Source organism: Schistocerca cancellata, chromosome 8 (assembly GCF_023864275.1).
Source record: "Schistocerca cancellata isolate TAMUIC-IGC-003103 chromosome 8, iqSchCanc2.1, whole genome shotgun sequence".
NCBI classification, from domain to species: domain Eukaryota; kingdom Metazoa; phylum Arthropoda; class Insecta; order Orthoptera; family Acrididae; genus Schistocerca; species Schistocerca cancellata.
In genome coordinates this window covers 11054204-11066791 of record NC_064633.1, presented here as the reverse complement: position 1 = coordinate 11066791, position 12588 = coordinate 11054204, and the positions used below count along the sequence as shown (strand labels likewise).

Sequence of the window (12588 nt, the reverse complement as noted above, 5' to 3'; positions counted from 1 at the left end):
TGGTCAATGATAGAATGCATTTTGTTCTGATGGCGCGCCAAAGTGGAGCATGGAGCGGAAAGTATTCCTCTATTATTTCACTTCTCTTTTCTCCTCCTCTTCTAAGTTTTTTTTTCCTTACACATGTAACAAATAAATAAATAAATAAATAAATAAATAAAAGAAGGCCGTTGCGGAACTATAGCTACAATGTTTTCCGTTTTCAAAGGATATTGTATTATTTTATGAAGAATGTCGTCTTTATTTTCATACGCAAGAGGTTTTTATTTGTTTTCTCCTTACCTGCAAAAAAAAATACATAAAAAAATTTGGTAGGGCACTTGTCAAAAAAAAAGAAAAAAAGTTGGTAGAAAAAAAAAGATGGTAGAGCACTTGCCCGCGAAAGGCAAAGGTCCCGGGTTCGAGTCTCAGTCGGGCATTAAAAAAAAAAAAGTTGGTAGAGCACTTGCCTGCGAAAGGCAAAGGTCCCGAGTTCGAGTCTCGGTCGGGCACACAGTAAAAAAAAAAGAAAAAAAACAAAAAAAAAGTTGGTAGAGCACTTGCCCGCGAAAGGCAAAGGTCCCGAGTTCGAGTCTCGGTCGGGCACACAGTAAAAAAAAAAAAAAAAGATGGAAGAGCACCTGCCCGCGAAAGGCAAAGGTCCCGAGTTCGAGTCTCGGTCGGGCACACCGTTTTAATCTGCCAGGAAGTTTCATATCAGCGCACACACCGCTGCAGAGTGAAAATCTCATTCTGGAAACATCCCCCAGGCTGTGGCTAAGCCATGTCTCCGCTATATCCTTTCTTTCAGGAGTGCTAGTTCTGCTAGGTTCGCAGAAGAGCTTCTGTAAAGTTGGAAGGTAGGAGACGAGATACTGGCAGAAGTAAAGCTGTGGGTACCGGGCGTCAGTCGTGCTTCTGTAGCTCAGATGGTAGAGCACCTGCCCGCGAAAGGCAAAGGTCCCGAGTTCGAGTCTCGGTCGGGCACACCGTTTTAAGCTGCCAGGAAGTTTCATATCAGCGCACACTCCGCTGCAGAGTGAAAATCTCATTCTAGTAATAATGATATCTGGAACTAAATTAACAACGCGTAAATCATGTAGGCCAGACAGTTGTTATTTTGTTAGAATAAAGTTTATTCAGAAAGCGAACTAAGAGCTAAAGTTGTCGTATTTAGAGTTACTGTTACATTCGAGCGCATATCCATTTGACCCATTTGACTCATCGCGAAACACAAGTCCAGTATTCCACCTCGTTATTTTCACGAAAACTTAGAGTTCACATAAGGCGCGCGGCTGCTCACCTATCAGAGACTAAGTCCCACGAACACTACACAACGCGAAATTTTCAGAGTCGTTTCACTTCCTAGCTGTATTCTTTGCTGTCTAGACCAGAACTGTCCCTCTCTGACCGTCTCCGACCGCGTTTCCCGCGCGCCGAACTTCTTCGTTGAACTGACAAGCGCAGTTCCCTTTCCTGAAGCCGTCCATCTGATTGACTACAGTTTATTCCACATTATTTCACATTTCAACATATTTAATTTATTTAAGATCGACCACTTTAGCGTTCTAAAGAAATCAACAATAATATCCATTACATAATAAACGTTAGTTTCTTTTACATAAAACGAATACAATTTCCTTCTTAGCTTTCAATGCCACGGCTAGTAGCCTTGTACCTGTGTGCTTTCTGATAAGTAAATAATGAGCAAAAGTAACAATTATGCACTAAATATTCTATTACCTAATGATTCAATAAGATGTCATGCTGTCATCGTTCAATGTGTTTTGTGTGGAGGAAATGATGATCTGATGCCTAACTGAAAATACTGATAATTTAAGTTTACTATATCTTTTAAATAAATAAAGTTACAGAGTTAATATATACAACATTTGTCATTTTAATGATGCGCTTCTATGAAATGTCGACGTTAAGATCGACTAAACCGTTCATATTTTAGCATTCAGGCCTTTTTACAACACTTTTGAATTTCACTTTAACAGTAAATGCTAAACTATTATAGATATGATCAATGTTCAAGTTTTATTGGGATCACCATGAAAATATATGGAGGATGACAGATTAAAATTACTGTGTCTTTATTCCCTAAATTACTACTGAATAAATAGTTTTCATAAATGTTTCCCTTTATGGGCAATATTAGGTACTCCATATTTAACACTACTATGTCTCCTTTGCCACAAAAACCTTCTGCTGGGTTTCCCTATGACGTAGGTTCTCGAGAGCGCAATGCTCGTTAACTCACATTCTTTGTATCTTCTGTATATCTTCTCTATATCTTCTACGAGTATTAATCTTACCTGGTAAGGATGCAAAACTGAAGAAAAATACTGAAAAGTCTGACGAACAAGCGACATGTTATCCACTTTCTTCTTGGATGAGTTAAAAAAATGGCTCTGAGCACTATGGGACTCAACTGCTGTGGTCATAAGTCCCCTAGAACTTAGAACTACTTAAACCTAACTAACCTAAGGACAGCACACAACACCCAGCCATCACGAGGCAGAGAAAATCCCTGACCCCGCCGGGAATCGAACCCGGGAACCCGGGCGTGGGAAGCTACCGCACGACCACGAGATGCGGGCTGGATGAGTTAATTTGCTTATCATTCTTTCTATGAATCCCTGTCTGGCATCTGCTTCTCCTACTGTGTGTTTCATGTGGTCACTATGTATGCGCAATATTTATCTACGTTTGCAGTGAAATGCCAGACCCTGCACGTTTAGCAACCTTTTGCTGGTCATTATGCAAATCAACACCGTCTTCCGGCGTTCCTATTTTCTTATAGACAATCGTATCATCGGCGAAAAGTCTTAAAGAGCTTTTTGAATGAATAAACCGCCAATCGACTATGTATTACTGTATTTCTCTTCTGTACTATCTAGATTTCGGCCTTTATGCCTTTATTCTAAAAGTTCTTACCCCATTAACAAGTCATATCTGTTAAGGCAGTCCAAAGTAGGTCAGGAAATAGTTTTATATATCGACCCCGTCTCTTAGCTCGAACGTTTTACTGTAGGAATATAATAAAATTTTCCTACATACGAGCTGACAAGTGCGAGAATTATCGCACAACTCATGCATCGAAGCTGCTTACAAGAATAATATACAGAAGAATGGAAAAGAAAATTGGGAATGCGCTAGGTGACGATCAGTTTGGCTTTAGGAAAAGTAAAGGGATGAGAGAGGCAATGCTGACGTTACGGCTAATAATGGAAGCAAGGCTAAAGAAAAATCACTACACTTTCATAGGATTTGTCGACCTGGAAAAAGCGTTCGACAATATAAAATGGTGCAAGCTGTTCGAGATTCTGAAAAAAGTAGGGGTAAGCTATAGGGAGAGACGGGTCATATACAATATGTACAACAACCAAGAGGGAATAATAAGAGTAGACGATCAAGAACGAAGTGCTCGTATTAAGAAGGGTGTAAGACAAGGCTGTAGCCTTTCGCCCCTACTCTTCAATCTGTACATCGAGAAAGCAATGATGGAAATAAAAGAAAAGTTCAGTAGTTGAATTAAAATACAAGGTGAAAGGATATCAATGATACGATTCGCTGATGACATTGCTATCCTGAGTGAAAGTGAAGAAGAATTAAATGATCTGCTGAACGGAATGAACAGTCTAATGAGTACACAGTATGGTTTGAGAGTAATTCGGAGAAAGACGAAGGTAATGAGAAGTAGTAGAAATGAGAACAGTGAGAAACTTAACATCAGGATTGATGGTCACGAAGTCAATGAAGTTAAGGAATTCTGCTACCTAGGCAGTAAAATAACCAATGACGGACGGAGCAAGGAGGACATCAAAAGCAGACTCGCTATGGCAATAAAGGCATTTCTGGCCAAGAGAAGTCTACTAATATCAAATACCGGCCTTAATTTGAGGAAGAAATTTCTGAGGATGTACGTCTGGAGTACAGCATTGTATGGTAGTGAAACATGGACTGTGGGAAAACCGGAACAGAAGAGAATCGAAGCATTTGAGATGTGGTGCTATAGACGAATGTTGAAAATTAGGTGGACTGTTAAGGTAAGAAATGAGAAGGTTCTACGCAGAATCGGAGAGGAAAGGAATATGTGGAAAACACTGATAAGGAGAAGGGACAGGATGATAAACCATCTGCTAAGACATGAGGGAATGGCTTCCATGGTACTAGAGGGAGCTGTAGAGGGCAGAAACTGTAGAGGAAGACAGAGACTGGAATACGTCAAGCAAATAATTGAGGACGTAGGTTGCAAGTGCTACTCTGAGATGAAGAGGTTACCACAGGAAAGGAATTCGTGGCGGGCCGCATCAAACCAGTCAGTGGACTGATGAAAAAAAAAAAAAGTGACTAATCATACCAAGATATATTTAAGAAAATTGTGATTCAATGTCATGGCCAGCAGATTGGTTATGACGAAGTACACGGTACAGTCACATTAACATGACAACCGCCTATGTTCGACGTCAACATGCAAGAACGTCTCACAGACGGAAAGTGGTAGCACTGCCAGCGGAAGGTATGCAGGGAGAAGAAAACTTCGCGCACTCGGACTGTGGAGTGCGATTCCTCACGTCTTAGCAATACAAAAATGTGTATCACAAAATTTCGCCCTGCGCATATTTAGGACGGTAAATGGACACTGAATATTCTGCGTTAATTAACTCTGTCAGCATACATCAATAGTTCTGTGCAATTGGTGGGTTACCATGCAGGAGGTCTAGTGTTCAATTCTGGTCGAGGCTTATTTGTTTTTATTTTCTACATTTAGTCTGTGCAGTCTTAATCGTCATATAGCAATTACAGTTGCTCTTCTACAAAACATGTCCGCAGCTCGTGGTCTTGCTGTAGCATTCTCGGTTTCCGCTCATGGTGTCCCGGGTTGGATTCCCGGCGGGGTCAGGGATTTTTCGTCCCTCGAGATGACTCGGTGTTGTCTCGCCTTCATCATCATCATTTATCACCATTACGATCAGAGGAAGGCAATGGCGAAACCACCTCCACTAGGAGCTTACCCAGCACAGCGGTGCAGGTCTCCCGCATCGTCCCCTCCGCTCCTCATTGTATGGGATCTCATCATGACCTACAAAACATTTGCAGTTACGTACTATAAACACAGAAATGGAAGTACAGTGGTTTTTATTCGTAAGCTATTAAAGAAACTTTTTGTATGTCGTGGACGCGAGCTGTTTCGCACCACTGCATCTACTACATTCCAAACTTGTTTTGTGTGCTGCCTCCTCTAATGGTCTCAACGGTAGTATGTCCACACTCACATGCAGCTTGTTTTTCCTCGATACTATGTCCCCTACCAAAACAACAATGCAATTTTTCATCTCTCGCAGTGTGCGTCGGCGGTTCGAAGAGTACCAGGATTAGTTTACCACATTCTCATGGCCATTAGACTTCCTGGATTTAAACTGAATCGAGACTCTGTGGGAGCACCTCGATCGGGTCCCCGCGCCATGGACCCTCAACAGAGAAACCTGGCGCAGTTGGCTATGGCACTGTTGTCAACATGACTGCACATCCTTGTCAGTAGCTTCCAGAACCTCACTGTCTCCCTGCACACCTCGCATGGCTTCGTACTGCAAAAGGTCGTCTTTCAGGCTTTTGCAAGGTGTTTACAGCCGGCCTTGGTGGCCGAGAGGTTCTAGGCGCTACAGTCTGGAACCGCGCGACCGCTACGGTCGCAGGTTCGAATCCTGCCTTGTGCATGGATGTTTGTGATGTCGTTAGGTTAGTTTAAGTAGTTCTAAGTTCTAGGGGGCTGATGACCTCAGAAGTCTAGTTCCATAGTGCTCAGAGCCATTTGAACCATTTTTTGAACAGGTGTTTACATTAATAGGCAACGGCCTTGCCGCAGTGGATACACCGGTTCCCTTGAGATCACCGAAATTAAGCGCTGTCGGGCGTGGCCGACACTTGGATGGGTCACCATCGAGGCCGCCATGTGCTGTTGCCATTTTTCGGGGTGCACTCAGCCTCGTGATGCCAACTGAGGAGCTACTCGACCAACTAGTAGCGGCTCCGGTCAATCAAAACCATCATAACGACCGGGAGAGCGGTGTGCTGACCACACGCCCCTCCTATCCGCATCCTCATTGAGGCTGACACGGCGGTCGGATGGTCCCGATGGGCCACATGTGGCCGGAAGACGGAGTGCTTTTTTACATTAATGTGAGTGGACATTGTGTAAGTGGATTATGGACACGACAGTACAACAGTACACCCAGACTACTGGCTCTCGATCTTCCACCATAATCGAGTCCATCAACATGAGGTGGTAAATATGAGATAGCCAAGGAGGTAGAAACGTGGGCTCTACTATGCCAAGACTGCTTGGTAGCTACAACAGAAAAACACAATTAATTAGCAGGAGTGCAAAATAAGAAAGTATTTTTTACTTAACTTTGCTTTAGTCCATGATCAGTTGGTTGACAGTTATAGAAGACGCGACTAGACTAAGCGTCTGTAAAATGACATAATTTACAAGTCACAAATCTTGCAGTGAGTAATTAATCTCGCGTAATCTTGAATGTCGAATCCGGTGAAGTTGAAGACTATCTTGGGACGGAACTACAAAGAATTGATGGCAGCAATGACTGAGCTGCAGACGATGACTATCATCGGCGCTGCCTGACCACTGAGCGCGGCTGCGAACTGTAGACTAACTGCACTGCTCTCCTGCTGCACATGAAGTGACCTAGCGGCTTGGCTGCCAACTGTAGACTAACTGCACTACTCTCCTGCTGCACATGAAGTGACCTAGCGGCTTGGCTGCCAACTGTAGACTAACTGCACTACTCTCCTGCTGCACATGAAGTGACCTAGCGGCTTGGCTGCCAACTGTAGACTAACTGCACTACTCTCCTGCTGCACATGAAGTCACCTAGCGGCTTGGCTGCCAACTGTAGACTAACTGCACTACTCTCCTGCTGCACATGAAGTGACCTAGCGGCTTGGCTGCCAACTGTAGACTAACTGCACTGCTCTCCTGCTGCACATGAAGTGACCTAGCGGCTTGGCTGCCAACTGTAGACTAACTGCACTACTCTCCTGCTGCACATGAAGTGACCTAGCGGCTTGGCTGCCAACTGTAGACTAACTGCACTGCTCTCCTGCTGCACATGAAGTGACCTAGCGGCTTGGCTGCCAACTGTAGACTAACTGCACTACTCTCCTGCTGCACATGAAGTGACCTAGCGGCTTGGCTGCCAACTGTAGACTAACTGCACTGCTCTCCTGCTGCACATGAAGTGACCTAGCGGCTTGGCTGCCAACTGTAGACTAACTGCACTGCTCTCCTGCTGCACATGAAGCGACCTAGCGGCTTGGCTGCCAACTGTAGACTAACTGCACTACTCTCCTGCTGCACATGAAGTGACCTAGCGGCTTGGCTGCCAACTGTAGACTAACTGCACTACTCTCCTGCTGCACATGAAGTCACCTAGCAGCTTGGCTGCCAACTGTAGACTAACTGCACTGCTCTCCTGCTGCACATGAAGTGACCTAGCGGCTTGGCTGCCAACTGTAGACTAACTGCACTACTCTCCTGCTGCACATGAAGTGACCTAGCGGCTTGGCTGCCAACTGTAGACTAACTGCACTGCTCTCCTGCTGCACATGAAGCGACCTAGCGGCTTGGCTGCCAACTGTAGACTAACTGCACTACTCTCCTGCTGCACATGAAGTGACCTAGCGGCTTGGCTGCCAACTGTAGACTAACTGCACTGCTCTCCTGCTGCACATGAAGTGACCTAGCGGCTTGGCTGCCAACTGTAGACTAACTGCACTACTCTCCTGCTGCACATGAAGTGACCTAGCGGCTTGGCTGCCAACTGTAGACTAACTGCACTGCTCTCCTGCTGCACATGAAGTGACCTAGCGGCTTGGCTGCCAACTGTAGACTAACTGCACTACTCTCCTGCTGCACATGAAGTGACCTAGCGGCTTGGCTGCCAACTGTAGACTAACTGCACTGCTCTCCTGCTGCACATGAAGTGACCTAGCGGCTTGGCTGCCAACTGTAGACTAACTGCACTACCCTCCTGCTGCACATGAAGTGACCTAGCGGCTTGGCTGCCAACTGTAGACTAACTGCACTACTCTCCTGCTGCACATGAAGTGACCTAGCGGCATCTCGCGGCGAGCCTAGCCTCTTTTACACGCTGGACTTTCTTGTCTCAGTTGGCTACTTGAGACAAGCGTGTCTACTGCAACGCCCCTGGCGTTGTATTCCCGTACTCACTCTGGTCTGTTTTGAGTAGTCATTTTCATTTACACGTTAGTACCAAAATTGCCGGTGTCGTCATAGCTGTCTGCTGTGCAGTTTGACATTTGAATGGTGAAAGTGGGGTTCTGAGGGGCCATTCTTTTTACAAAAAAGTCGAAATATAGTAACAAACTGTAGGAACAATCAGTGACAACAGAGTTTCATCAGCTTACCTTCCATTCGGAAAGTGGGTGCACTCAGCGACTGTTATGTGATTTATAAATTATACAGTGCAGCAATCATTCGTCCTTCTTTTAGATTTTATTACGCAAATCCAGATTTCGACTAGTAGCTAGCCATTCTCAATGCACTATTTTCTATTCTCGACTTACTGTGACTGATGCCTGAACAACAGGGACTTACTTGCATTGAGAATAGAAAATTGCGCAGGTCGCACCATTATTAAGGAGGGTAGTGGGAGTAGTACATCGAGGTACAGACCTATGTCATTGACGTCGGTTTGCAGTAGGGTTTTGGAGCATATATTGTATTCAAACATTATGAATCACCGCGAAGGGAACGATCTATTGATACGTAATCAGCATGGTTTCAGAAAACATCGTTCTTGTGCAACGCAGCTAGCTCTCTATTCGCACGAAGTAATGGCCGCTATCGACAGGGGATCTCAAGTTGATTCCGTATTTCTAGATTTCCGGAAAGCTTTTGACACCGTTCCTCACAAGCGACTTCTAATCAAGCTGCGGGCCTATGGGGTATCGTCTCAGTTGTGCGACTGGATTCGTGATTTCCTGTCACGAAGGTCGCAGTTCGCAGTAATAGACGTCAAATCATAGAGTAAAATTGAAGTGATATCAGATGTTCCCCAGGGAAGCGTCCTGGGACCTCTGCTGTTCCTGATCTATATAAATGACCTGGGTGACAATCTGAGCAGTTCTCTTAGGTTGTTCGCAGATGATGCTGCAATTTACCGTCCAGTAAGGTCATCCGAAGACCAGTATCAGTTGCAAAGTGATTTAGAAAAGATTGCTGTATGGTGTGGCAGGTGGCAGTTGACGCTAAATAACGAAAAGTGTGAGGTGATCCACATGAGTACCGAAAGAAATCCGTTGGAATTCGATTACTCGATAAATAGTACAATTCTCAAGGCTGTCAACTCAACTAAGTACCTGGGTGTTAAAATTACGAATAATTTCAGTTGGAAAGACCACATAGATAATATTGTGGGGAAGGCGAGCTAAAGGTTGCGTTTCAGTGGCAGGACACTTAGAAGATACAACAAGTCCACTAAAGAGACAGCTTACACTACACTCGTTCGTCCTCTTTTAAAATATTGCTGCGCGGTGTGGGATTCTTAGCAGGTGGGATTGACGGAGGACATCGAAAGGGTGCAAAAAAGGGCAGCTCGTTTTGTATTATCACGTAATAGGGGAAAGAGTGTGGCAGATATGATACGCGAGTTGGGATGGAAGTCATTAAAGCAAAGACGTTTTCGTCGCGGCGAGATCTATTTACGAAATTCCAGTCACCAACTTTCTCTTCCAAATTCGAAAATATTTTGTTGAGCCCAACGTACGTAGGTAGGTGTTATGTGTCGACAGAAGTGCCGACACAGTGTTATTTAGAAGGGCCGAATAGGCACGCTATCAGCTCACCCAGAATATCGTGAAGTCTGAAACAGGATGCTCAATGAATACTAAGAAAAGAACGGAGCTTCTCGTATACTTAACTTTTATTCTCTGATGAATACAGCGTTCTTCTTGAGACATTTATACTATAACTCTCAAAGTAGGTAAGGCTAATGGCGCCTTGCTAGGTCGTAGTCATGTGCTTAGCTGAAGGCTATTCTAACTGTCTCTCGGCAAATGAGAGGAAGGCTTCGTACGTCTAGTCGCTAGCAATGTCGTCCGTACAACTGGGGCGAGTGCTAGTCCGTCTTTCTAGACCTGCCATGTGGTGGCGCTAGGTCTGCAAGTACTGATGGCGGCGACACGCGGGTCCGACATGTACTAATGGACCGCGGCCGATTTAAGCTACCACCTAGCAAGTGTGGTGTCTGGCGGTGACACCACAGTAGGAATGATCATCAAAATAAAACAAGAGAAATCAGAGCTCGAACAGAAAGGTTTAGGTGGTCGTTTTTCCCGCGCGCTGTTCGGGAGTGGAACGGTAGAGAGATAGTATGATTGTGGTTCGATGAACCCTCTGCCAAACACTTAAATGTGAATTGCAGAGTAATCATGTAGATGTAGATGTAGATAATGGCTTGCCACTAGCCTACATTTGGATTAGCGTAATAAAATTTAAAAAAAAGGACGACTGATTGCTGCACTCTATAATTTATAAAACAATAGAGTTTATTAATGACCAAAGCAGAATTCACAGTGGAAGTTCTTGGAAAAAGTCGTGTGGTAAATTCCCTACACTCCTGAGAACTTAAAGAATAGAAAAAGTGTCATCCAAACATTTCAGAACATATACGTGTGAAAATAAATACTTGCAAACACATCAGACAATATGTAGAAAGCAGTAAATAGTGCCCTTTTGTGTTATTCTGTGTATCTTGTTGTCTTGCTAAGTGCCAAATAACAACGAAAATTATTTTTCTCATCCAATAACTGTGACTGTTCACAGTTGAAATAATTTTCGTTAAAACACGTATGTACTTACATTCTTATCCATGCATAGTTGAGCTTTTTCTCTGTAAAATGTAAATGCTTTTTAGGGACCTTATTATTAGAATAAATGCACCAAATACCTGCTTATAATAAGTAATCTTTATTAGTGACAGACTGTTTCGGTTTTATCGCCATTTTGAAGTACCTGCATTTCTAATTTTGGTGAGAACAGGTATGGATGCAAATGTCATTTGTATTAAAGTAGCTGTATTGTATTCACATCTAGCTTGATGTGAAGTCCATATTACGTCGTTATTGGACTGTTTTACAACTGTCATTGCCTTAATAAGATGGTAAATGATGTCAAGATGATGAAAATAAAATGCTTTTAGCTTCCTGGTATTTCGTCTTCCTTGTAGTAGAACACCAGCTGGTAGGAAATGCTATCAGAATCTTGTGTAACTTTTTGGTGTGCCACAAAAACAAAACAAACAATAAACAACAAATTTAAGTAGACACGAAAGCACATAATCCGTTTCTATAATAGGAGTGAGCTCGACGAGAATAGGTCATAACTTCGGATGTTAGCAGGTGCAGCCATAGTCCTTTGCCTCTGCGCATGCGCAGCGTGCAGCATACTCGGAAATTTAGAACTCCGCACAATCTATAGATCACTGACGTCATAGACATACTCCCGTCGCGTTTGGTTGCTGATTTACACATAGGCACGAAAGGCGCACGCACTTCGAGTAGTCGATTTTGACCAGAAAGTCATTCGTGTAAAACGAACTTAAGTACTGCGACTGGCTGTGTACTCTTTGGCTAACACAGCCGTTCTTCTGTTCCGTTTATCGAGAGAATCGCATCCGGCGGATCGATCTCTCGGGCGGCGGTGTGGTCACATGACTGACGACATCACACAGACGAATCGTGGACGAGACTTTATCAGTTAGTTTTGAAATCAATACGCGATTCTATATCCTGCAAGCTTTTATGTACATTATCCAATATAATTTCTCCGTTGCCACGCAAGTTAGCTGATGGTACGGAAGATTAAACCACTTGCAAATAATGTTTCTTTATCAGCATGTGGAAGTGGTGCATAGTACTTTTTAAAGATATTGACAAGTTGTGGGGCACCACATGAATAAATTATATTGAATAGGATGCATACGTAACAGATATTCCAACTGGTACCTGAGCCTTCCAAGTTCGGATGATGCTGTGTGTGTGTGTGTGTGTGTGTGTGTGTGTGTGTGTGTGCGTAAAGCGAATAAAACTTAACAGACTACAACCCAAAGTGACTGTAATTATTTCGTAAACGTTAAAACCGCCGCGAGGCTGTTCCAGTGTGCGCTGTCGTCACTGACACAGGCGCAGACGCCCCACTGAGACACTTGTGTGTCCGCAGCGCTGACGGCGAGTACGTGGTCACGACCATGACGAAGGCGGTGCTGCACCACACGGGCAAGGTCGTCTGGACGCCGCCCGCCATCTTCAAGTCGTCCTGCGAGATCGACGTCCGCTACTTCCCTTTCGACCAGCAGACGTGCTTCATGAAGTTCGGCTCCTGGACCTACGACGGAGACCAGGTGAGTCAACTCATCACATGTTGAAACTCCGCCGCAGAGTGAAAATCTCATTCTGGAAACATCCCCCTGGCTGTGGCTAAGCCATGTCTCCTCACAAGGGAACCTCCCCATCGCACCCCCCTCAGATTTAGTTATAAGTTGCCACAATGGATAGGCC

The 12588-nt window shown here is 44.3% G+C and overlaps 1 protein-coding gene across 1 annotated transcript in view; it reads left to right on the top strand.

Annotated features, from left to right (window-relative positions):
• LOC126094963 (acetylcholine receptor subunit alpha-L1) overlaps nt 1-12588 on the top strand; it is a 713068-nt gene that overhangs the window by 532116 nt on the left and 168364 nt on the right. The window contains exon 4 of the mRNA XM_049909618.1: nt 12251-12431. Coding sequence (XP_049765575.1) covers nt 12251-12431 — 181 coding nt within the window. The remainder of the gene's footprint in view (nt 1-12250; nt 12432-12588) is intronic.